We start from the raw sequence: 23533 nt of genomic DNA on the forward strand, positions 1-23533 counted from the left end.
CTGAAAATGCCACCATTTGAAGTATTGGCTCATATCGATCTAGTTTGGTTGTGTTACTTTAGTTTTTTTGTTTCTCTCCGTGTTTCTATCCTTGTCTGTGGTGGTGGTAAAGTTGTCTTGCATAATTAAAACAATTAATTCAGAATGGAATTCCTAGTTTGTTGGTCATAGGGAAGGAAGAAAAATAGAAAATAGAGAAAATAGAATGACCTCTTTATGTTAGAGGTCTGTCAATTTTTCTTTTGTTTTTAATGTATCTTAGTCTTAGAATTGGTGTCTAGTTGGGGTAAATGTTTCAGTTATTGACTACAGAGTATGTATTAGGAAGTTATGAAATACCTCTCTGTGGGGCACATTAAAGCATTTCTCTTCAGTTCACTGCAGGCTTTTTTGGTGTGAAAATGCTGTAGCTGGTTCCATATCAAAAGGGGACAAGAACAGGTAATAAAACTCAGTTACGCTGAGTAAGTTTAAATACAAAATTCCCTGTCATTGGGATTCTTAGATTGTAGTTTATAGGAAATGATAGAGGTCTACTGGTCTGTTTTTGTCTTAAAGCCCTGCTCTTCTCACTGTTTGATATACAGCCTAAATATGCATTGAATCCCTTCATGGAGAAGGTGGAAAGCTGAGGAAAGATGAAGGAAAGGATTTTTTTAAATTACCATTTTATTTATCTGAATTCCCATTTAGTAGAGGTTTTGCAGTTTTTATGTAGTGTCAAGTGGGTTTATTCTGTGTGGCATGATTTTGTTTTAGTGAGACTGTTAGTAATAAGTAGTTAAGTGCCCGGGAAGATTGTTAACTACTGTATTGGCTATTAAAGATGTAGTCAGAGACCTTCTAGGTCAGTTGGAGTTCTGCTTCTCCATTACAGTTACCAGTCCTGCTGAAGGACACAACAGTAGAGAAGGTGGCAGTTTCTCATTTTCAGACTTGACACGTTCCCTAACTTTTTTTTTACTTCTTCCTTTTTTTTTTTTTTTTTTTTTTTACTTTTTAATGGGTACTTGCTGCTGAATCTTCTCTCCTGACTTGATCAAAGGACCAGAATGGATTGTATGTTTTGTGGTAGTGGCTCATAACATTGAAGGGAAAATGTTGCAGTTGCACAAATTTATTGCTCAGTTTTGTATTTATGCCAAAGTATGAAGCATGTTCTGGGAAATAGATCAAGTGGCTCTTCGTGGAAGTGAAACATGTAAACCACCATGTTTAAAAATTAATTTTTTCCTCATTAAAAATGTGGATTATTTTCACTTTTTTTTCTGGGAATTCTATCCACTAGTTCTCGGTAGTCCTAGATATTTGTGGGATATGACTTCAAAATAATGTTTTGATAGTCAAAGTTAGCCTTGTCGAGTTAGACCAATGAAACTGAACACACTTCTTTGCATCCTGTAATGTATTCTTTTTCTGCTTGCTGCTATCTGTAAATACTCTTTATAAGTAAATATGTATAGTGTAAAGCCAATTGTTAACTTGTAATTTGTCAGTCATTTTTCAAATAGTACAAAATTATATTTGGAAAATGAACATAGATAGGCATTCACATACTTAATGTTAGTCCATTTTTTTGTGTATTAGTCCAAGACAAGAGGTTGCAAGAATAAACTTTTTAAAGAAAATCCTTGAAGGTAATTCGTATGGGACTTGCCAGCATTACAAGGAACATTGTCTGGATAAATGTCTAAACATTACAGTCTTGAGTAATATTAAACTGAAAAACATTTAAGTACCATGATAAATCTGAGACAAAAAATATGTGTATTTGCTCATGCAGTCTTCTGGGAACATCATCCATGCAACTGGGCTGATTTCCACAAAATACAAGTGTTTGGGGGAGCATGATCCTGATTGTGTTGCTATCTGGGAGGGCTCTAGGGGGTAAATTACTCCCTTTCTGCTCTTGGTGCATTTTAAAATGTTGAGATCACTGATGGCTGCTTAAGTCATTAGGTTCACTACAGTGTTTCCATTTCACATTTTTTAAAAAATCACTGAAGGGTTTGGGTTGGAAGGTACCTTTAAAGGTCATCTAGTCCAACCCCCTGCAGTGAGCAGGGACATCTTCAGCTAGATCAGGTTGCTCAGAGCCCCATCCAACCTGGCCTTGAATATTTCCAGTGATGGGGCATCTGCCAACTCTCTGAGCAACCTGTTCTTGTGTTTCACCAAAAATCTTCCTTATATCTGGTCTAAATCTGCCCTCTTTCAGTTTAAAACCATCACCCCTTGTCCTGTTGCCATAGGCCCTATTAAAAGGTTTGTCTCCATTTTTCTTAGAAGCTCCCTTTAAGTATTAAAAGGCTGCAATAAGGTCTCCATAGAACCTTCTCTTCTCCAGACTGAACAACCCCAACTCTCTTGATGTTTCTTCATAGAAGAGGTGTTCCATCCCTCATCATTTTTGTGGCCTTCTTCTGGACCCCCTCCAACACATTCATGTCTTTCCTGTATTGAGGATTCCAGAGCTGGATGCAGTACACCAGGTGGGATCTCACCAGAGTAGAGCAGAGAGGCAGAATTACCTCCCTTGACTTGCTGGGCATGCTGCTTTTGGTGCAGCCCAGGATATGGTTTGCCTTCTGGGCTGTGAGCCAGAAGGCTGCCACATGACCAGCTTTTCATCCACTGGGACCCCAAGAGACACTTTTCACTGATGTCCATTGGAGCATTGAGACATTGCCCACTACACTCTGGATTGGACCATCCAACCAAATCCTCATCCACGGAGCAGTCCACCCATCATATCCTTATTTCACCAGTTTAGAGAGAACAATGTTGGGGGGGACTATATCAAAGGTCTTACAGAAGTCCAGAGAGATGATACCCATAGCCTTTCCCTTGTCCATTGATGTAGTCACTCCATCACAGAAGGCCATTGTGTTGGTCAGGCAGGACTTGCCCTTGGTGAAGTCGTGCTGGCTGTCCCAAATCACCTCCCTGTCCTCCATGTACCTTAGCACAGCTTCTGGAAGAAAAAGGACAACAAAGAACTAGAAGAATTTTGAACTGTAAAGCAGATAACGATTAAAAAAGAAATGAAAAAGGATAAATTTCTAAGTTTTTTTAGCTGTTTCTGCTTGCTCTAAGCAATATAGCAACTGGGAGAAATGTAGTGTTGTTTCCTATTGAATGATAATAACCCTTGTTGATAGATATTAGAGAAAAGGGAATATGAAGCAGAATTGAACCTTGCTGTTGTATACAACATACTTTTTATGTGTCTGTTTCTGTTCTCTAACTAAATACAGATTCAGACGTAATAGTTTAAAAAAGAGCCTCAAAAATGAGCCAGGTACTGGAAAACTGCTTTTACAAAATTGTACCTAAAAAGATATTTTCTTTTGGCGTCATAACTATTCTCGGAAGTTCAGAAAGGTAGTATCCCTTGTGTTAATGTCAGACTACTGCTTTGGTGTGGCGGATCAAGTGACAAGAGATGTAATTTGCTACGAAGCCAGGGAATGTGCTGTATTCCTGAGCTCTGCCCTCAGAAGAATCCACTAACATGGCAGGCAGGTTGCTGTTACACGGTGCTGTTTCTGTGTGTGGGTCTACTGAGCCAGCTCAGTCAACTGGCAAAGTGCAGTGACCTGCCAGCTGGCTGTGTCTGGTGCAGAGTGTTGCAGGGCCAGAGAGGTTATGCTGTTGTGTTGCTTAAATACATTGGACTCTTTAGATCTTTTTATTTGGCTTGTCAAAGGAAAAAAGTCTAAGAATTTACCTGTTCTCTCTGTAGACAACTACCCATGAGAAGAAGCACTAATGAGAAATTTTTCAAGCTTTTTAACAGATGCATAGGATAAAATCACTGAAACTTGAAATTAGGCAATTTCTGCTAAGTAGATATAGTTAGCTAGTAAAAAGTATAAATAAATATTGGAAAATATCAATGAAGGAGGCAGATCGTCAGTGCCTGAAGTACTAGGATCGCAAAGGATTTATTAATTTAAAAGATATGCTTTAATCTGGAAAAAATTCCACAGCCTGGGTTGAGGAGGAGGAGGATAGGAGAAAGAAAGTTGTAGTGCTTGTGGTGGATTTCAATATGATCAGCAAAACTTCAGGTCTAGGAATTCAGAGTTCTTGAATTTCCATTTCTTTTTGTAGTGTGCCTTGTCTTCCTTCGTGCTCCTTGGAGGGCATGCTTGTATGTAAACTTAAAAAAAAAGAGCATAATAGTGAATCTTTTGTTCTGTCTTTAAGATTCACGCAATTTTAATTTCATTTGTGTTAAGCAGTTAATTGAGAAAATAATTATACTGAAAAAGTATTTAGTCTGGATAACCATGTGCTTGTTTGCAGGTACGCCTGGTATTAAAGTTCTTATGCCTGCACTTTCTCCTACAATGGAAGAAGGAAACATTGTGAAATGGTTAAAAAAGGAAGGTAAGACAGCATTTTCTATGGCCATGTTTCAAAATTTTTCAGCTATGTAAATCTATTCTATAACAATAAGATTATTCTTTCTGGTTATGGATGAGTATTTTCAAGCAAAATGTTTGCTATATGGATGCTGTCATCTCGAACAATACCTGCTTTGAAATTGTTGGTTTCTGAAATGTTTTTCCTTTAGTTGCCTTCCAAAAGGTTGTATTGATCATATTTTTTAAAAGTTTCCATTAGGATGTCCCATGCTGTGGGTGGGTGTGTCGTTTTTAATTCCCAGTTTTGTCATGCTGATCTGTAACTTTGAAAGTCTGAGAGCCATTGACTTTGAGGAGAGTCTCTGTTTCATTATTGAGCTGTGACATGAAATACCAGGAAAGATGTGGTATTTTCATAGTTTCTTATTGGGGCTTCCTGTTTAATATCTTAATTATAGTCTACAGTTAAAGCTGATAGAAAAATCTAAATTACTTTCATAAACCTGTTTCTGAATGTGGAAATTTTTCCCTAAAAGAACCCAAACAAAAAGCCAAACTACTCCTCTAAAAAAAAGCCCTAACAACCCTGGTTATCTTAGGTTCTTTGTGCTCTGACAACTATGTCCTTCTGTTAAAATATGTTGGAGCAACTGGATAAGAAGGGTCAGTTTTGTCTTCTCACAAATTGAATGTAAATGAAAAATGATCTGTAGAAGAATCAGCAGTTTCTGTTCATCAGTTTCTGTTCTGTAAAGAGACCTTTTTCATGTCCCCTCCTACCCTTTCCTCTCTTCAATATAATATTAAAACTTAGTTTTGACAGTAACTTTGGATTCCAGGTAGCAGTTGTCCATTTTTACGGGACGCATTGCAGAGTTTTATATGACTGTAGGAGTATACCTTGTTCACAGACATTTTTAGATTTGCTAAAGAGATTAATACATCTGGAGAAGAGAAAATCTCGTAAAGGTTATTATCTTTGACAGATACAATTTGAATAACTAAATGTGTTTTGACTATCTGCCTAGGTAAACCGTTTCCTTTGGCTTATCCTTTTAAGGGTTGACACAACTTCCGTCATTCTGTTATGAGAGCACTTTTGCTTTTACACATTTTGAATATGTTTTGAGAGGTGACTGGAAGGCAGCTTGTTGCTCCAGTAGTGGATGTGACCTTTTGCTCATGAAACTTCTAGTAAGAATTTCTGCAGAATTTACTAGTAACGATATGGCAGTTTATGTCTATTAAAAGAAATTGCAGCAGTGTTCTTGAAACTTGAAGCTTCAGTTAATTGAGTCCAAGATTATGAAAGAAAGGAATGATCCAAAGTCCTTTTTCTATTCATTACTTTCCAATAATTGTAAGACATTAAAAATCAACAGCAGCCTGTTTGACAATAATTATAGCATTCAAAATTGCAAAAGAAAGCAAAGAGAGCATGGTAGAAGTTGAAGTAGATTCCTGTTTGCTCTACAACATGAATGAATAAGCTTTCCTCTTAAAAGAGGTGTTAGGATGCAAAAGCCATACAATGTTTTTTCTCAGTCTTTCTACTACACTTCTACCCTAATGCAAAAGGCAAAAAAGCTTCACACCTATTTTAGTTAATTAAAATAAAATCTTAATTGATGGTTGGACTTTGAGAGAAAACTATTTTAGTATTTTTATTGCTGGACTTTATATTTAGAAAAAAACCCCAAAACTGAATAAAGTATGTTGTCTTATTTGGCCACGTCTGTGACCAAATAAGTTCCTATCAACATCTTTTTTTCCTCTAATAGTCTGGAAAATAAACCTAATGGCAGCATTAAAAAAACCCTCTAGATAAATTTTGAAGAAAATAGCAAAGTGATTTAATGCTTGTACTCCTCCTCTCTGTAAGGGATGCTCTTAACTACTTAATCCTCCAGAGAACTGGCCATCTAAAAGTAGTGGCATTGCTGAATATAAATGTTTGATAATCTAATATCCAAGAAAATAAATATTTTTTAATCAATTGAAAGAAGAAAGCTGCTACCATATGAAGTATTTTTCCCACTGTATAACCAGAAGGGGTCAGTATAATACTATTTTGATAATTTTTCCTGTTCTTTTTGTAAATATCAAATGTTTTCATTTTACAGTTTCACAGGATGGAGAGATGATTTCAGTACTGCCGAAGAAAAAGCACTAAATTTAATTGACAGATTTACTTTCCTTCTCATTGTTAATGCAGTTTCATATTGATTCCTGTGGGTAATAAAGTCGTTCTCACAGAGATTAAAAATATGTTTTTAAAAACTTGTATTTATTATGTATGCATTTAATGTTGATGAAAGATGATAGACTGACAGCCCAGGAGACCAAAATCCTCTTGTTATTGTGGACAGGAAATAGAATGTACAACAGTGCTAGCAGCTTCCATATGCAGTGTAACTGTTGCCACCTTTTGAGACATCAGCTCCAGGGAGTTCAGTCTCTATGTTCAGTCGACTCTGATTTGATTTGCAAAGAGTACATTAAGGAATGCAGTTTGTATCCTGTGTCTTGGATACTTGTCTGTCAGTAGCTGAACAGAGCATGTAGGCTATTGAATGCCAATTGGATGTGATCTCCCACAGGGAAGCTCTGCTTCAGTAGAGATCCTGACCACTCAGCCTAGCTGTAAGAACTTATATTAAAAAAAATAAAAAGGCAAACAATCCCCCCCCACCAGATTTTTCAGGCAACTTCTGTTGCTCTCTCAGTTTAAAGTGTAAGAGCAAAGATATGCTTTGTAAAAGTATTTTTTCCAATCTCAGATATTGAGAAAGCTGATTTTTAATTGACATCAAAGCAGGCATTGATTAGGAGCTATAGCAAATTTTGTAATCTCTACTGAAAATAACTATGGTCCTTTCTATTGCACTTGGGTACTGAAACGTGTAAGACTTGAATGCTGCTATGATTTATTCTTAAAATTGCATTTATTAAATTGCCTTCCAAATTTATGACCACTTTATGGCTGCAGCAATGAAGGAAAACAAAAAAAGTACTGGAAAACTGGATTATTTGGTTGTCTGAAGACTTTTCCTCTTGCTCTCCCTATGCAAGGGAATCCTTAGTTTTCTGTGAACTGCCTCAGGTTCCCAAGATAAGAGATGTCAAGTGTGACAAACACATGGGTGAAAGTATTTCCTTTGTCTCTCTACACTGCTGGAGGTATTGCAGCAGGTCTCTTAGCACGGAGATTTCTTTTTAATGGTGCAGAACACTTACAGTCTGATCGCAGATTAAGATAGAGAGTTAAGCTCCTTTCTGTTTGCCAGTCTCAGCTCTGTAGATTACAGAATTTGCCCAACAATTTGATTTCTTAACAGCTAAGAAGTACTTGCCTAATGAGCTTGAATTAATGATCCAGTGAAATTAAAACACAAGTGTAGAGCCTGGAGTTCTGACTTCCTCGTATAAATTGTTTATGCTCTAATTATTGCAAAGTGCAGTGTGGCTGTTAGATTATTACATTAAAGAGATCAGGTGCTACCTTATGTATTTCTCTACCAATTTCTGTAATATGAACATTTATGACTTAAAAACTATGTAAGTGACTGAGTGTTGAATGCTTCCATTGTTTCCTACTGCAGAGATCGCAAGGATCATACAACATCTAAGTTTCCCCTTCTAATTCAGGTAGTCCCGAAATAGAAAATAATACTTTTTTGTAAAAGTATGTGTCTCTTACCTAAATACAGGTGGTAACCTGCACTAGGTTTGTTTGATGCTTAAGCACAATAGAGTGATGTCAGGGATTCAACTAAATGTTTAGATCAGTAATGTGGTTGCAGCATTTCTGGTAATGAGGAAATATTAAAATTTTACTTCATATAAAATTGTAGGCATGTTTTAAGCTTGTATGTATTGTCTCTATACGGAAAAAGTTGTATTTTGTTGGAGGTCAAAATGTTCAACTGCCTCAACATTTTTTATGTAATTTGAGTTTTAATGTTGGCCATCTAGTCAGTATTGATTTGTTGAAATAATCCAGACTCCTAATACCTTTATCATCTGCTAGCAGATACAGATATTCTTCAAAAGCAGCAGAAGAGTATGCTTCAGAATTAATCATGGATTTGTATAATGTAGCAAAAGCAATTTCTAGCACTTGTGCATATTTTTATTTCACAAAGTAAGTATGTTCCTAAAAGAACTTTCTTAACTATATAGGAGATTAAACAAGCTTTCAGATGTGCTTTCCCAAAGAGAATAAAATTCCTGGGGTTTTTATTTAAATGTCTTTAGTAGTGTAGATACTAGTTAAAGAACTGTGATACTTAAAGATGTTGTCGCCTGTGGCCGTTGTCTTAAACAGTTTTAAATAGCTTACTCTGGCTGGTGGCTGACAATGAATATGGAAGGGTCAGTATTTTATTCATGACAGTGTTCCTGAGTATGTGATTCTGGAAATAAATTTCATTGTGTGTGTACTTTCTCTTGGAAAACCTACTGTAAACATGAGTATTTGGAACATGTAACAGCAGTTTGTGTTTCTTGAATCTTGGCAGTTTTATTTGGAAAGGAAAGATGCAATATGATTAAAAACAATGGGGGAGCAACTAGCTATAAAATATATTAAAGAATATAAAATGACTATATTGTATGGCTAGATCTCTTATTTCTATAAGCTGAAAAGAAGTTTCGGATAAGTATCCTTAAGTTCTGTTATATTTTGCAGGTGAAACAGTGAATGTTGGAGATGCGTTGTGTGAAATTGAAACGGACAAAGCAGTGGTTACCATGGAATCGAGTGATGAGGGCATATTGGCTAAAATACTGGTAGGAATTCTGCATGTCTGAGTAGGATGATATAACTTCTCTTTAGACTGTTTTTTAGCATAGTTCCTCAAAAATTAGTTTAGATAACTGAATTTCTGCTCAGCTTTGAAAATAATGCACTTGCTTGCATTTCTAGGGAGAACTAATTGCTCTATTTGTTTCACACATGTACCAGACAACTGGTACATAGCACGTGATTCTATGTATATATGTAATGGATTTTCAGTTACCCTGATTGAATTATGTTGTTTTGTATGTTTTACACCTTATGAATTATGTTCATGCAATATTGTAGTTCATGACATCTCTTACTCTGAGTTATAGAAAACAAGTCACAATCAGTTAGTTGGAATGTGGAATTTTGGATGGTACTTTATCCTGGATGTGTGGTCTCTGTGCTAGATTATCTTGTGCTTAGCATTCAGGGTGGAACACTATACAAGATGGGCTGACCCAGAGGACACTTCGTGGGGTTAATAATTTTCTGTATTAAAATTAGATTGATTAAGCTTAATATAAAGAACGAGAACTGGGATGAGTGTGAAGTTCTCTGAAAATAATTTGGGAGTATTGATGTTTATGTGCATATATAACAGAGATAATGCTGAGTTTGTTTGGGTTCCTTTTTTATGTTTGACTTTAAATCCTGTTCTGTACCAAGACAGAAGCAGTAAGAACTGGACAAGAGAGATCAGGATGAAGGACTTGGTTCTAACCCTAGATTGCTTAAGGTCTGCTTGCAGGTCCTTTACATACAGTGATCTAAAAAGACAAGTTAAATTCTGTCTCTTTTCCTGTCTTCTCCTCCTTCTCTTTTCTAACATTTTTAAAAAGTATTTCTTATTTCAAAATGACCTGATGCTAATTCTCATCAAAATTAAGAAGGGTGGGGCTATAATTCTGTAGTATTCTGTTGCAGCTGCTATGTAGAAGTAAATATTACATTTCTGGAAAGCTCATACTTGATGCTTAAAAATTAAGGGAGACTTTGTCTTGCACATTAAATATGTAAAATGGAAATATTTTCAAGTTTCTTATCTCTGGGGAGGAAAGTTAAAGTGTATCATTAATTGTTTATAAAGACAGGGTAAGTATTTAACCTCCCTTTCAATATTCACCACTTCTATAAAATTTTCTCCAAACGATATTCAGATCTGTGGATTTCCCTCATGTGTCCTGTGAAGGCTTAAACTGTCAACTAGCCTGTAGCATTTCCAACAAGAACAAGGATATCTTTTTCCCTTTTAGAAATTGTGCAGCTAATCATAGATGATCTTAAATAATAAGTTTACTTTTTGTTCCAAAACATGTTTTCCAGATATTCCCGGTGCTTATAGGCTAGTCTATGCCTCACTTGACAGAAAAGAAGACGTGTAAATTATAGTCTGTGTTCCTTACGCTCCAAGGCTCCATCTTCAAGGTTTACTTGGGAGTACTAACATTTTGTGATTTTGTTTCTTATTTTCTCTCTCAAATTCTTGACTTTGAAATGTTCTAAACAGTCTCATTTCTATGCTGGTGGTGTATTGCAGCTGTTTCCTCTCTCCCTCTGCAATAATTAAACAATAGGGTGAATTGGAAGAACTTGAAATAAAATAAAAATGAGATGTGTATTTATAGTAAATATTATGTAATTTGATCAGGGGGGTGTCATCTAGAGAATATCTACACAAGAGGTGTGGATTGCATAATTATATATATTAGATATACTGATATTAATTGCAGTCCAACAACTTAGGAAACAGCAGAATGGGCATGAGTATGAACTAGTTCCTAGCAAATTCTTCCCTATGCACAGTGAGACACCTGTTTCTGCTGTTATCACAAAAGCTTTTTGGACTGGTATATTAGGTTGTCTATCTGTTCTACAGTTGCATTTTGTTACAGCAGCATGTATTTGTATAGTTACCCTTTGCAAAAACACAAAAGGGTGTCCCATGTGACAGCTTTTAAGAACTGATGTTCTGTTTAGAATCTTCCTTTTTTGTATAAGCAAAGGCAACATCCTTTGCAAAAATCAAAGCATCAAAATAGGTGGGGGGCTGGGTAGGGAGGAGAGGTGGTATAAGATGGAACTCAGCTGCAAGTGAAATCTATCAGGATTTACAAGAAATTGTAATTAGTGTTTAATTTCTACAGGATAACTTGCATGTAAGCACTAGTTTATATTAACAAGTAATATTTCTGTAAGTGTTTTCCTTCTTTTAATTCCACTGCTAGAGTATTTTTTCCCAGATGTTTAATTTTTTGGTAACACCTTGAAACCTCTGAGGTTTTGTTTTCAACTGTGGAGCAACACATGTAATAAGCTTCAAAGAATCTATTCTGCTGTCCCAGGATGAAGTCTCACATCAGATGTATTTTTTAATCTGTTTTTAATCTCCCTTTAGTTATTTAAATAATTGCTTAGTAATGCTTTCACAATTTTTAATTGTCTTCTTCAGCTTTGAATGTTTCAAAAAAATTATTTTGCACTTAATAGCCTAGACAAAAAACTTGTGCAACCTATTCTGCATTTGCAGACACTCCTTTGTTAAATTATGTGAGGAGGAGATATGGGCATTGTCTCTGTCAAAAGTATTAACAAATTAATCCTAGAGAAATATTAAGAAAAAAAATAGCAAATTCCAATATTGATTTTTTTTCAACTTTCTTTAATAGTAATTCATGATGACTACAAGTAACATTAGTATTTCAGAAGCTGTGTTTTTTTCTGTTTCCTGTCCTGTATTACAAATTTCAAAATTTCTTTGTGTGTGTTGATGTTGTGGCACATTTTTTGGTAGATCAAAGCCAGATTTTGCAGCATCTGTGTGATACCAGTATCATGGAGTAGTGACGTTCCTCCTTAGCTAGGATATCGATATCATCCAACCACAATCCTATGCCAAGAGCTGAGTCTGAGAAGGAGCTTCCAGGAAGTTGAAAATAACTATAATATCTTTCAGATTAAAGGGAGAGAGGCAGCTTTATTGGAGGAACATGAACAGATCACTATGCAAAGCCAAGCTTTAATGGATTCCTTTAATCCCAGGAATCTAGAGATGGTGGGCCGAAGTACTAGAGTACAGAATAGAAAGACCTTTATTCCAGTCTCCTAAAAAGTACAGAAGAAACCTAATGTTTTGAAAACAAATAACAGGAGACCAATAAGTTAAAAAATTTTTTTTTTTAATTTTTTTTCTTCTACAGCTCAGGTATGATCCTTGGTAGTCTTTCTGCATTATCCAATGGATATTTTTGCACTGTATTGGGTATTCAGTAGTTGTTTGTGAAAAGTTTATAAAATTAGCTGTGTCAGGTTTATGGATGGGGAGATGATTTCTTATTGAAAAGACTGTCCTTCCAAGGACCACTTAGAACTTTCAGATGTGATGTAGTTGATGGGAAATTAAGAATGTTTTGTGCCTCTGAGTTAGCATCTGACTGAATTTTACTCACTTCCTAAAAGAAATGAGAGAAAAAAATTGTGTCTTTTAATTCCAACTACAATTCTGAACCATCTTGGCTGAGTTCTGTGTGGAAGACTGAGTCAAAATAGCACACTGTCTGTCTAAAGTTGTGGGTTTTACCTTTAAAGATAGGAGGTTCATTAGGTTAAATTAATTGAATTTCTGTAAGCCTTCTTGGTTTTTCTTGACTGTATAATCTAAGTATGTATGATTTAAGAAATAGCAGGCTAACAGTAAAATAGAAAGTCATGCATATATATTCCTTTTCTGTCTGAATAGGTCTTTTAATGATCACATCTGATCAATGTAAAATGCAGTAAAAGATTAAATAACTGAATGAAACATTAGAAGGGTAATGTCAGAATGGTGATTATTCTTTCAGTAGAGTTGCTTCTCAAATTAACACTGATTTATTTTTTTTCCTAAAATATTTTAGTTCAATTTGGAACAAAACAGATGATGATTGTTTAAGAACTGTATTTAATTGTTGAGGAATATGTTTAGAGCACGTAACGGGGTGTGCAGCTGCAGTGTGAGCTGCAGGTTGTGCCCTGGGTGGGGGGAACCCAGGAAAGGGAATCCCAGGAAAGGGGCCATGACCTAGTGCCAATCCTTTGCACAACACAGTGCCACAGGAACCTGTGGCACTGGTTGGGTGACTGGATGCTCAGACACTGCAGGAGCCAACTACACAGCAGGAAGATCCCAGACTATCAGGGGTACAGACTATGAGAATATAAAAGCCCAGGGGTTCCTTTGTTTGGGGTCCCTCCCCAGAGGCACCAGCTCAAACTGGTTTTGTGTTACTGGGCCACAATTAAAATTGCTTTAAGAATCCAGGTCTCTGGGACTCTGCTGTGGGAAACTGAGGGCTGAGCTAGTAAGGAAACCTTGTCTGACTGTGTGGGGTGTGCAGGGAGTCAAGTGGGGCACCCATTGGGTCACTGGAGCTGACCGATGCAAAGGGGCTTAAGTCCCAGCAGTGAAAATCTGGGGTGGAGCAAACGTAACTGTCAGAGTGGCTCCTGGATAGTCAGACAGGGAAGTTTCCTTAACATTAATATCCATGACCATTTTCTCATTTGTGACCAAAATGAGAATTGGTGTGAACTGAAACTGCTTTGTATAAAAATTCCACTGCAGAATGAGGCAGCAGAAGTTCTGTCCATTTTTCTCCTAAGTGGAGGCAATAAACATTTACTTTATTTTATGTGTGTTAGTGACTAAAGCACCGTGCTGCCGTGGCAACAGTTCCAAGGGAACTTTATTTCACTGTGCTCTTAATCTCCTCCAATTTTTTCTCCCTGTCAAGGTCACTTGTGCTTTGTTGGTTTGTCAGCAGAGTTAGCACCTTTTTGACTCTTCTTGGTTATGTGTACAGACAGTAATAGAATCATAAAATCAGAGTGGTTTGGGTTGGATGGGACCTTAAAGTCATCTCATTTCAATCCCCCTGGCAGGGATGCTATTCAGTAGATCAGGTTGCTCAGGGCCCCATCCAACCTAGCCTTGAACACTTCCAGGGATGGGGAAGCCACAGCTTGTCTAGGCAACCTGTGCCAGTGCTTCACCATGCTCTGACTAAAGAAATTTTTCCTAACATCTAATCTAAACCTGCCCTCTTTTATTTTAAAACCATTTCCCCTTGTCCTGTCACTGTCTGCCCATACAAGAAATCCCTCCCACTCTTTTTTATATAAAAAAGCCCCTGGAAGGCTGCTGTAATGTCTCTCCAAGGCTGCCTCTTCTCCAGGCTGAACAATTCCAGCTCTCTCAACCTGTGTTGGTAGGAGAGGTGCTCCAGCCCTCTGGTCATCTATGTGGCTTGTCCTCTGGGCCTGCTCTAACAGGTCCATGTCTTTCCTGTGTTGAGGACTGCAGACCTGGACACATCACTCTAGGTGGGGTTTAACCAGTAGAGGGGCAGAACCACCTCCTGCTTACGCTGCTTTAGATGCAGCTCAGGATAGGTTTGGCTTTCTGGGCTATGAGCACTGTTGGCTCACATCCAGTTTCTCATCCATCAGAGCCCACAAGTCCTTCTACTTATTTCAGCTCTTTCTACATCTGAGATTCTTGGGTTCATTGAGATTTATGCAGAGGATTTTTGGTATTGTGAATAGTGAAAATGAAGCAATGACTCAAAAATCCAGGAGATGAAAAGTTAAGCAAAATTGTAACAGTTTGTCTATTCTAGTTCTGAGCTGCAAAGGCTCTGTGTTTAAAATCTTGCTTTGATTTCTGAATGCTAACTTGAGGTGTATGGAATTTATGGATATAGGTTAATATTCCTAACCTTATATTAGCAGTTATAGTTCATTTCAGTCTTGAGTCATCTTACTAATAATTCTGGGTCCATTCCTCCCATTGTGGGGTTCCATTTCCGAAGGCTTGAGGTGGATAGGGAAGGGGTTACTCCAGCTCCAGGGGTTTCTTCAGGGTCCTGGACGCATGGAGGGGTTAGGTGCTCACCCCTCCCCCCACCCACGTGTTCCCATGGCAGCCGGAGAGAGACAGCACACAGCACGTGGAGAGGAGGCGAGAGAGAGAGTTTATTGTGGTTAGGGGGTTTATAAAGCTCTTGGGAGGGTCAAAAGGGACCATGTAAGGTAAGGGGTCTTACAAAACACCAATCAGGCAGGGAACAGCCAAATAAGGAAGGGGTTAACAAGAGACCAATGAGAAGACTTCTTGATATCTTCTCAGGACATTCCTGAGACAGAGATAAGAACTGGCCGTGGGGGATTTTGGGAAGAAGAAACATGAGTTAGCAGAGACCACAAAAAGCCATTTTAAAACATGCTTAAACCACAGTTTTCCCATATAATGCAGGTTTACTGCTACAAATAATAGGAATAAAATGGGATATATTTTACTGATGAATTGTCATTAACATGCCTGAAACTTTCACATCTACCATTTTTAGTCATATTAGAGTAGGGAGCACAATATGTAACTTAATGTTCTCATTGCCTTAAATTTAGGTGGAAGAAGGAAGCAAAAATGTACGCTTGGGCTCGCTAATTGGTCTGCTGGTAGAGGAAGGACAGGACTGGAAGCAAGTTGAAATACCAGCTGCTGATAGTGATCCATCTTCTCAGGCTCCACCGCCACCTGCACGTCCCTCAGCTCCTGCAAGTCCTTCAGTTGCAGTTCCTCCTAAATTGGAACCTCAGCCTGGAAAACTGCAGTAGGTTTCTGTGTTTGTTATGAAATGAAACTCTTTGTTAGATTAGTATACATGAACCAAAAATAGTCTTTTATCCCTTTTTACCTTAAGTGATAGGCTGTTAGTTTAAGAACGTTTCAGTATGTGAGAGATAATAAGGCTTGCATGCCTAGAATATTTCTTTGCTTGTAAGCACAATAAGTCAGTTCAAACAATCTAATTTTATTAGAATAAAATGTACTTTTATTCTGACATGCAATTGCTTTATGAAGGATTTTAACCTTACAATTAGGAAGAAGTTGTGTAAATATATAATGAACACTAATGCTTATGCATCAGATGCTCAGTGCATCTATAACTTGTTTCCTATTTCTATTTCTAGGAGCTTTAAAAAAACCAAACAAATGGCACACTCTAAAACCCTTCCAAACTCTTGTATTTTTGATATTCTTCTAATTTTCATAACAGTGGAATGTGAAAAACTCGAAAGAGTGGGTTTATGTGGTCTTTGTTTGTTTTGTTTTGTTTTAATCTGTTAAAGTGCTCTAAGCATTGTAAACATTCTGGAGGGGGAGTCAGCCCCAGAGTGTTAATCAGGTAACAATAATCTATAAATCACTGCTTCATCTTGCAGGATATATCTTCTTTGGATTTATCATTCCTTATTTGCAGTGAATTGTGATAGCACAAAAGCTGTGATATTACAACCTGTTAAAGAAAAGATAGGAAACTAATTTTGGTAGCATGTGTTATGTAAACTTTGTAGTTTGAAGTTTTGTATTTTCTTGTTTGAGGGATTTTTCTTTTTTTCCTTTTTTTTGCCCCCAACCTCATTACCTTTTCAGTCTGGTTGGTTCTGTTTACTATGTGCTGGCAGCATTCAGGCTTTTCTCATGCAAGTGAAAGACAACTAATTGAGGTCATTGCCCAAGCCTTACCTGTAGTAGGAGGATGATCCACTGAAAGGATCCTTGAAAGGATTATGTCTTACATTTTAATACCAAAGAATATCAGACAGTGATGTCTCACTGCAACTGTTAATTAGAGATGTATCCGCCTGTTCAGAACCAAGTGATCATTTTTGACATGCCTTTTTTTAGTAAGAGCTTAATAGACAGTTCTTAAAATTCAATGAGGTGCAAATACAGTCTCCTTTAGGAAATAATGAATTGGAGGTTTAGTGGAAAGACTTGAAACCAAGTATTTATTCTTTTATGAATATGTTGCTTTTTTTGTATCTAAGAATTCTGAAATATCTACATGTTGGCTCTTTTCCTCATTTCAGAAAGCAAGTCATGCTAAGGTGCACTGGGTACTCTGTAGCTATGTACTCTGCTTTGTAGTTAATCACATTTCTGTTTCCAGACAGAAATGTAGTTTCTCTTGATGTACATTAAATGAAATAAGTTAATTTTGTTATTTAAATAGTTTATTTTTTCCCCTCATGTCTTTAGGGTTCGTTTAAGTCCTGCAGCTCGCAACATTCTGGAAACACATGGACTAGATCCAAGCAATGTAACACCTACTGGGCCTCGAGGAATCTTCACCAAAGAGTATGTAGATATTTTGGTAAAGCTACAACCCCATATTTCTTTATTTCTTCCTTTGAAACTAGAGCAATCACCATGAGATTAATATCAATGTATTTAAAAAGCCTAGTCTTTGTTCTATTTTTTCCTGTGGATTGGCTTAGTTAAATCTGAAAAACCTAATGAAAAGATAGGGAGAATAGATTAGGAAATATTTTAAGAAGCCTTAATTAAAAAAAAAACAAACAAAACAAACACTAATATTTTTTATGTCCCACCTTAGCTGTGTGGTAATGCTGTCACATTTCCTGCAGCTCAGCCTAATGGTGACTATTGACTCCTAAGCACCACTGTGAGCTACCTTTGTGTATCTGAAGTATTTTGCTTCTCCAAGATGCATACAGAGCCAAAATAAAATACCAGTGGCGTGTTTTCTTTAACTCTTGGGGATTTCAGATCTTTTGCTTTTTTTCACTGAAGTTCAGTTATGAAATCTGGCAGGATTTCATTTGTTCTCATTTTTAGTAGACTGGGGAAAGCAATGAAGTGAAATGATAAGAAATTCCAGAATTCTGTTTTTCTCCTATTTTTCCTTTTTTTTCCTATCTACGATATAAAGAATGTTTGTTTACAAGGCTGTGGTTTGTTATGATCAGGCTTCTAGTAGTTTATTAAACTTTTTGAGTGTTCTCTTGTAATCATTGGCAGTCAAGCCTCTAAGTGGGGAAGTTGTATATAAAAACACGGTAGATCCAGTGCCTGTAGCCTTGAAATGATGCATTATCTTCACATGAGCATGTGTGTTATTGGAGGTGAGGATTTTGGCAAAAATAAATATTTTTATTCTCGGTAAAATTATTCCTTTCAACAAATGCCATCATTCTCTTACACAGACCTTTCAGGCTGCTGTTGTTTTAGTTCCAGTCAAAGACAGCCAGGACCAAGTCAATATAACTTGGAATTGAACCCAAAAAAGCAGACAGTTTTTTCAAAACTTTTTTTTCTCATGATCTTTGCCTGAGTTGAGATAAAATAAGGAATTGAATAGATATAATATCCTGTGTGACAGAAGTCATCAGAGATAGTTTCTTCTTAATTATGTAACTGTAACGGTAATTTATGATGTGTAACAAGACTATGGCAGGTGGAAACCCTCTAGGACTTTGAGCTAGTAAATTAACATTTCCTAGTTGTCATGGAGATGTAGCAAAGATTTTTCTGTAGCTTTGAGAATTATCTAGCAAAATAATTTCTTTTTAAAACTACTTTCTTTTATACAAAAGATTCGACTTTGTAATGTCTTTTTAAGGTACAGAATGCATGGGGTTTTTTAACCATTCTTTTGAAATGGGGTTAATCTTTCATATGCCTGCTATTATATTTGGTTTGAAATAAAGTGTGCAGATTTTTATAGAGAGCTGCTACAGATATTCAGGGAGATATTTCCTTTGCTACACTCACCAGATTAAAATAAACAAAGAAAGATAGTGAGTTACATGAGCAAGCAAGAATCTTTCCCTCAATTTTCTATCTTTAAATTCAATTCACTGTAAAATTTTTAATAGCAATAGGAATTTTTACTTAATAGCTTTCTCTGCCACAATCTGCTTCCTTAGTGGGCCGATACTTTATTTATTTATATGCTTTTATTTATTTATATTTTTCTTATGTGTCTGTGCAAGGTTGAATTAGTGTTGTCTTCCTCCTGCTTGTTTTGTTGTTGTTCTTTTGTGTTTTTTTTTTTTTTAAAGGAGTGGCAGCTTTTTTTTAATTATTTCTAAGCAGTATCCTTTGCTTTCTTCAAAAACATACTAGAAAACTGGTGTGTCAGTACCAAGTAGCTCACAAATTCTGTCTAAGGTTGTACCATGCTTCTACTCATCAGCTCAGACACTGTGTTTGGGGGAGCTATGTTAAAATTGATCATTACAGGCCACTCCTGTCCATTCCCATCCTATTTAGTGATCTAGGGATTTATGAATGCAGCCATGAAAAGGTGGGGAGGCTAGTTACAAAGAACTGTGTTTTTCTGAGGCCGTGTTCTTCCCATCGGTGCCTCCCTACCAGCTCTTGTTAAGTTACTGTGGTTTGGAATCTCTGCTCAGACATTTTCAGCTTGCAAATAAAGCACAGTGCAGAGATGCAGTGCTGTTTTTCTGGAGGTTATGTTCATGTGTATGTGTTGGTACAGCAGGATCTCTGCTGTGTGCAGTTTGTCGGCTGCCATTATGGAGGAATGAGCTCCTTCTATAATGCTAATAGGGCAATAAGTCTTATTCCTAAAAGTTTGATGTGTAGCATTCTCTGCTTACCGTTTTCCTTCTTCCAGGATATCTTACAGGAATTGAGCAAAGAGATGTGCATATGAGAGGGGATGGGGACAGTTTAGTAACAGTAACTGCCACCAGAGGAGGCTTGTGTCAATCCATACATCTCTTGTTGCACCTTGGATTCTTAGTGATTTTTAGGTGTCTGTATAATTGTCCATTTCAAGCTGAGTATATTTGGAATGCAAAATACTCCGTTTACTGTCACTGTTTTTTGAATTTTCACTAACGTGACTCTATAAAAGACTATACACTTCTGGACTAGTGGTAAACTGAAGTGTAACAGAGTTGCCAGAATCTGCATACTTCTAATAATAACAATTGGGTAAGGCATATTTTTGTTTAATAAATGTTTATTAGTCTGTGGTATCTTTTCTGAGAGCAGACTGCTCTTTCATGTTTGTTACCCCCCTCTCTGTCATCAATCTCTCTTGTTATCCTGTGTTGTTAGAAGTTTATAGACTTGTTGGAAAGATGTGACGAACCCTTGCTTTTTGCCTGACTTGTACTAAAACCTGTTTAATTTTATTTGGTTTGATGTCTCCTCCAACTTTACTTATATTCAGGCTTGCAGTGTTGCAACCATGACAGCTGTACCTGTTTTTCCTAATCAGTGAAATGGTGTGGAATTAGCGGGGGGGGGAGGGGGGGGAAGGAAGTCTATTCATATGTATGTGTAACAAATGTTTATGAATTTTGATTTTTATATATGTATATTTTGTGCATATTTGTATGTAATGAAATGAGTTTCAAAAAGTCTTAAGTGAATCTTCTAAAAATAAGCTCAGTTTTGGTAATACGTTTTTCAGTTAACAGACTAAAAGCCACCAAAACCAGATGGTCTCTCTTATGACTGCCAAGTTAAAACCCTTAAGTAATTTTTGGTAGCTTCTAATGTGTTAACTAAAAAAGTTGCATTATGTCACGCAATTGCTTTTTTTGTTTCAAATTATAATGGTAGGGAATGATTTTCATTCTATGAAATCTAATTTTTTTCCCTGATGTAGTAGTGGTGTTAAATACTAAACACTTAATTTTAAAACAAATTTTGGCTAGCATGTTAATGTGGGAAAACAAGTAACAACTTTTAATTATGTCAAATTATATCTTGAGCTCAGTTTTTATTTTTAATATTGTTTGCTGAAGCAAAAAATCATTTGTTGAGCTAAAAATAAATTGAAGCAAGTCAGCAATTGATAAAATGCAGTATGTAGAACATACAGAGCGTTTCAGTTTTCAGTTCTTGGTGCTGGAGTGCTACTTTCTAAAAAGAACTAAGAACGCATAGTGTTCTGAGATTTTGTTCTTTCTACATTTAATTTAATGAATAAATTTAATAACAAACTCTTGGCTGTCACTCAAGAATAGACTCTCACTCAAACAGTAATCCACTGAAATTAGACAGCTTTATTTAGTATTTATGGCTTGTGTTTCAAAACCATGGTAGGGTTGTAAGGAGTCTGATTTTTAATTTGTTTTTAATTTTCTCTGCCAATTTATGGAGTAAAACTGTGTATCTGCTGTGGTGATGTCTTCATGAAGTAATAGAGATTTATCTAAGGCACATGATACAGGCTTTTCTAATCAGATCTGGAGCAAAAAGAGGGGGGATCTACAGCTTACTTTCAGTTGCAGTTGGCAGTGGTGGTGTAAATGCAATCTGTTTACCTCGTAGGTGCAAATCTTCAGCATGCTGCTTTATAAATACAGTGTACCTGGGGTAGATGTAGTATCATGGTTTAAGACGGGAGTTACTCATGTCTGTCATGATGTGCCCAAAACAGAGAAAGGTTGTGGTGGTAGCTATAAAATCCTGGGAGAATAGAGTAGGCAAGGTTCAACCACACCTGGGACTGTTTAGATGTTACCCAGGTTTTGGCTTTGTTTCTCTAGTGTGGTGCTGTCTTTCACATGGCTTACGGAGTATGGACCTGTTTGCCATCTGTACCTGACTGAATGGCAGAAGGGTACAGAGAAATGAGTGATTAAATTTATTACTTAATTTTCAATTAGCACTAAATAATTACATTAAATTCATATTATTACAAATATAACAGATGAAACAGCTTTTACTTGAGACTTTATAGCCTGAATAAGTGTACTGTCTTTTTTAGAAGAATTGTTAGTGCAATTCACAAATCACTTTGTACACTCACTAATGATAATTGTTATGCTTCTCTAACACAAATGTTTTCTGTTACTGCATATTCAAGCCCTTTTATTCACAGAAGTTAATGAGAATATACTAAAAAGATACTACAAAAATAATATAAAATTAGTATCAGTTAACAATAATCACCTTCTTAATGTTGGTTTGGCAACAGAAATTTAAATGTACAGAAGTGGCTAATTAGTTAGAATAAGTGATGGAATAGTAATACTTAGGGACTTATTAAATAGTTTCTTTGTTGTCAGTATTTCACTGTGTTTAATCACCAGGGATGCTCTCAAACTTCTGCAAGAGAAGCAGAAGGGTAAACCCACTGAACTGAAACCTATGGTTTCTCCAGCTCCTCTCCAGCCTGCTGCAGTGCCTTCTGCTTCGCCAGCAACAGCTGCTTATCCAAGGCCAGCGGTTCCACCAGTTTCCACGCCAGGACAACCTGCTGCTCTGGTAACACTCCTGTTGAGATTTCAGCATTCTTACAGCTGAATGGTGCAATGGCTGCTTAAGTAACTCTATGAGATTTCTAGAACTGGAGAGAGGGAGGAAACTAAGGCCACCCAGATGGCCTTAGAAAGCCCAGTCGTGTGCAGCTGTTTTCAGGGATCCTAACGCAGTGTAATTCAAACTGTGAAATTCATGAAATTATGGTCTGCATAGTGCTTTGTGTAGCTTTCAAATTGAAGCCATGGAAAAACTTACACTACAGGCCTTGGAAATGGAAAAGTCAGAGAGGCAGCAGTTTTATTTCAATCCCCAAACAAGATGCCACTACTTTGGAAATCAACAATATTCTCTTTCCCTCAATCACTACAGGATCAGTATGTGAATGTGTATTTCCAAACTTGGAGAAACTAGAATCATGATTTGTTTTTACTGTACTTCATTCATTTGCTTTCTTGCAAGATGTAAATGCCCATAGATGAGTTGTCAAGAAGTGAGCAAGGAAAGGGCTTAGTGATTGCTTTGAAGAGTGATTTTGCAAACTTTAGCACCTAAATACAGTTTCTGTATTAAATTGAAGTGTTAGAAATACCAGAAAATATTTTTAAGAATAAATCATAGAATCAGCTGAGTTGGAAGGGACCTCTGAGATCATCAAGTCCAACCATTGATCCACTACCGCCATGGTTACTAGACCATGGCACTCAGTGCCACATCCAGTCTCATCTTAAAAACCTCCAGGGCCAGAGAATCCACCACTTCCCTGGGCAGCCCATTGCAATGCCTGATTACCCTCTCTGTAAAGAATTTCTTCCTAATATCTAACCTAAAGCTCCCCTGGCACAGCTTAAGACCATGCTCTCTTGTCTTACTGATAGCTGCCTGGGAGAAGAGACCAATGCCCACGTGGCTACAACCTCCTTTCAGGGAGTTGTAGAGAGTGACAAGGTCTCCCCTGAGCCTCCTCTTCTCCAGGCTGAATAGCCCCAGCTCCCTCAACCTCTCCTCACAGGACTTGTGCTCGAGTCCCTTCACCAGCCTCATTGCTCTTCTCTGGACTTGCTGAAATAGACATTAGTAGAAATGGAAAAGCTTTTGTGAAAATTTTCTGGCTCTAGAACTAGATTTAATGTATCTTTTTAGGCTGAAGTTTACAATGTACCTACAATTCATAATATTCAGTGCCTTTTTTTTGCACTGTACAAGGAACCAAGCAAAGAACACAGAAGCTCAAACTTAGATATTTTTCCATTACGGAATAAAACATTTCCATGATTGCACCGG

General features: G+C 36.9%; 1 protein-coding gene across 4 annotated transcripts in view; it reads left to right on the forward strand.

Annotated features, from left to right (window-relative positions):
* PDHX (pyruvate dehydrogenase complex component X) overlaps positions 1-23533 on the forward strand; it is a 39560-nt gene that overhangs the window by 2223 nt on the left and 13804 nt on the right. For 3 of the 4 annotated variants that reach the window (XM_027703834.1, XM_027703857.1, XM_027703842.1), the window contains exons 2-6: positions 4312-4395; positions 9064-9164; positions 15601-15806; positions 17240-17338; positions 22081-22255. In XM_027703834.1, the coding sequence (XP_027559635.1) occupies positions 4312-4395; positions 9064-9164; positions 15601-15806; positions 17240-17338; positions 22081-22255 (665 nt within the window). Of the gene's footprint in view, positions 1-4135; positions 4161-4311; positions 4396-9063; positions 9165-15600; positions 15807-17239; positions 17339-22080; positions 22256-23533 lie in introns of those variants that run through there. The other variant, XM_027703848.1, reaches the window with a different exon arrangement.

This window comes from Neopelma chrysocephalum, unplaced genomic scaffold (assembly GCF_003984885.1).
Source record: "Neopelma chrysocephalum unplaced genomic scaffold, ASM398488v2 Primary Assembly neopelma1_24, whole genome shotgun sequence".
Taxonomy (NCBI): Eukaryota; Metazoa; Chordata; class Aves; order Passeriformes; family Pipridae; genus Neopelma; species Neopelma chrysocephalum.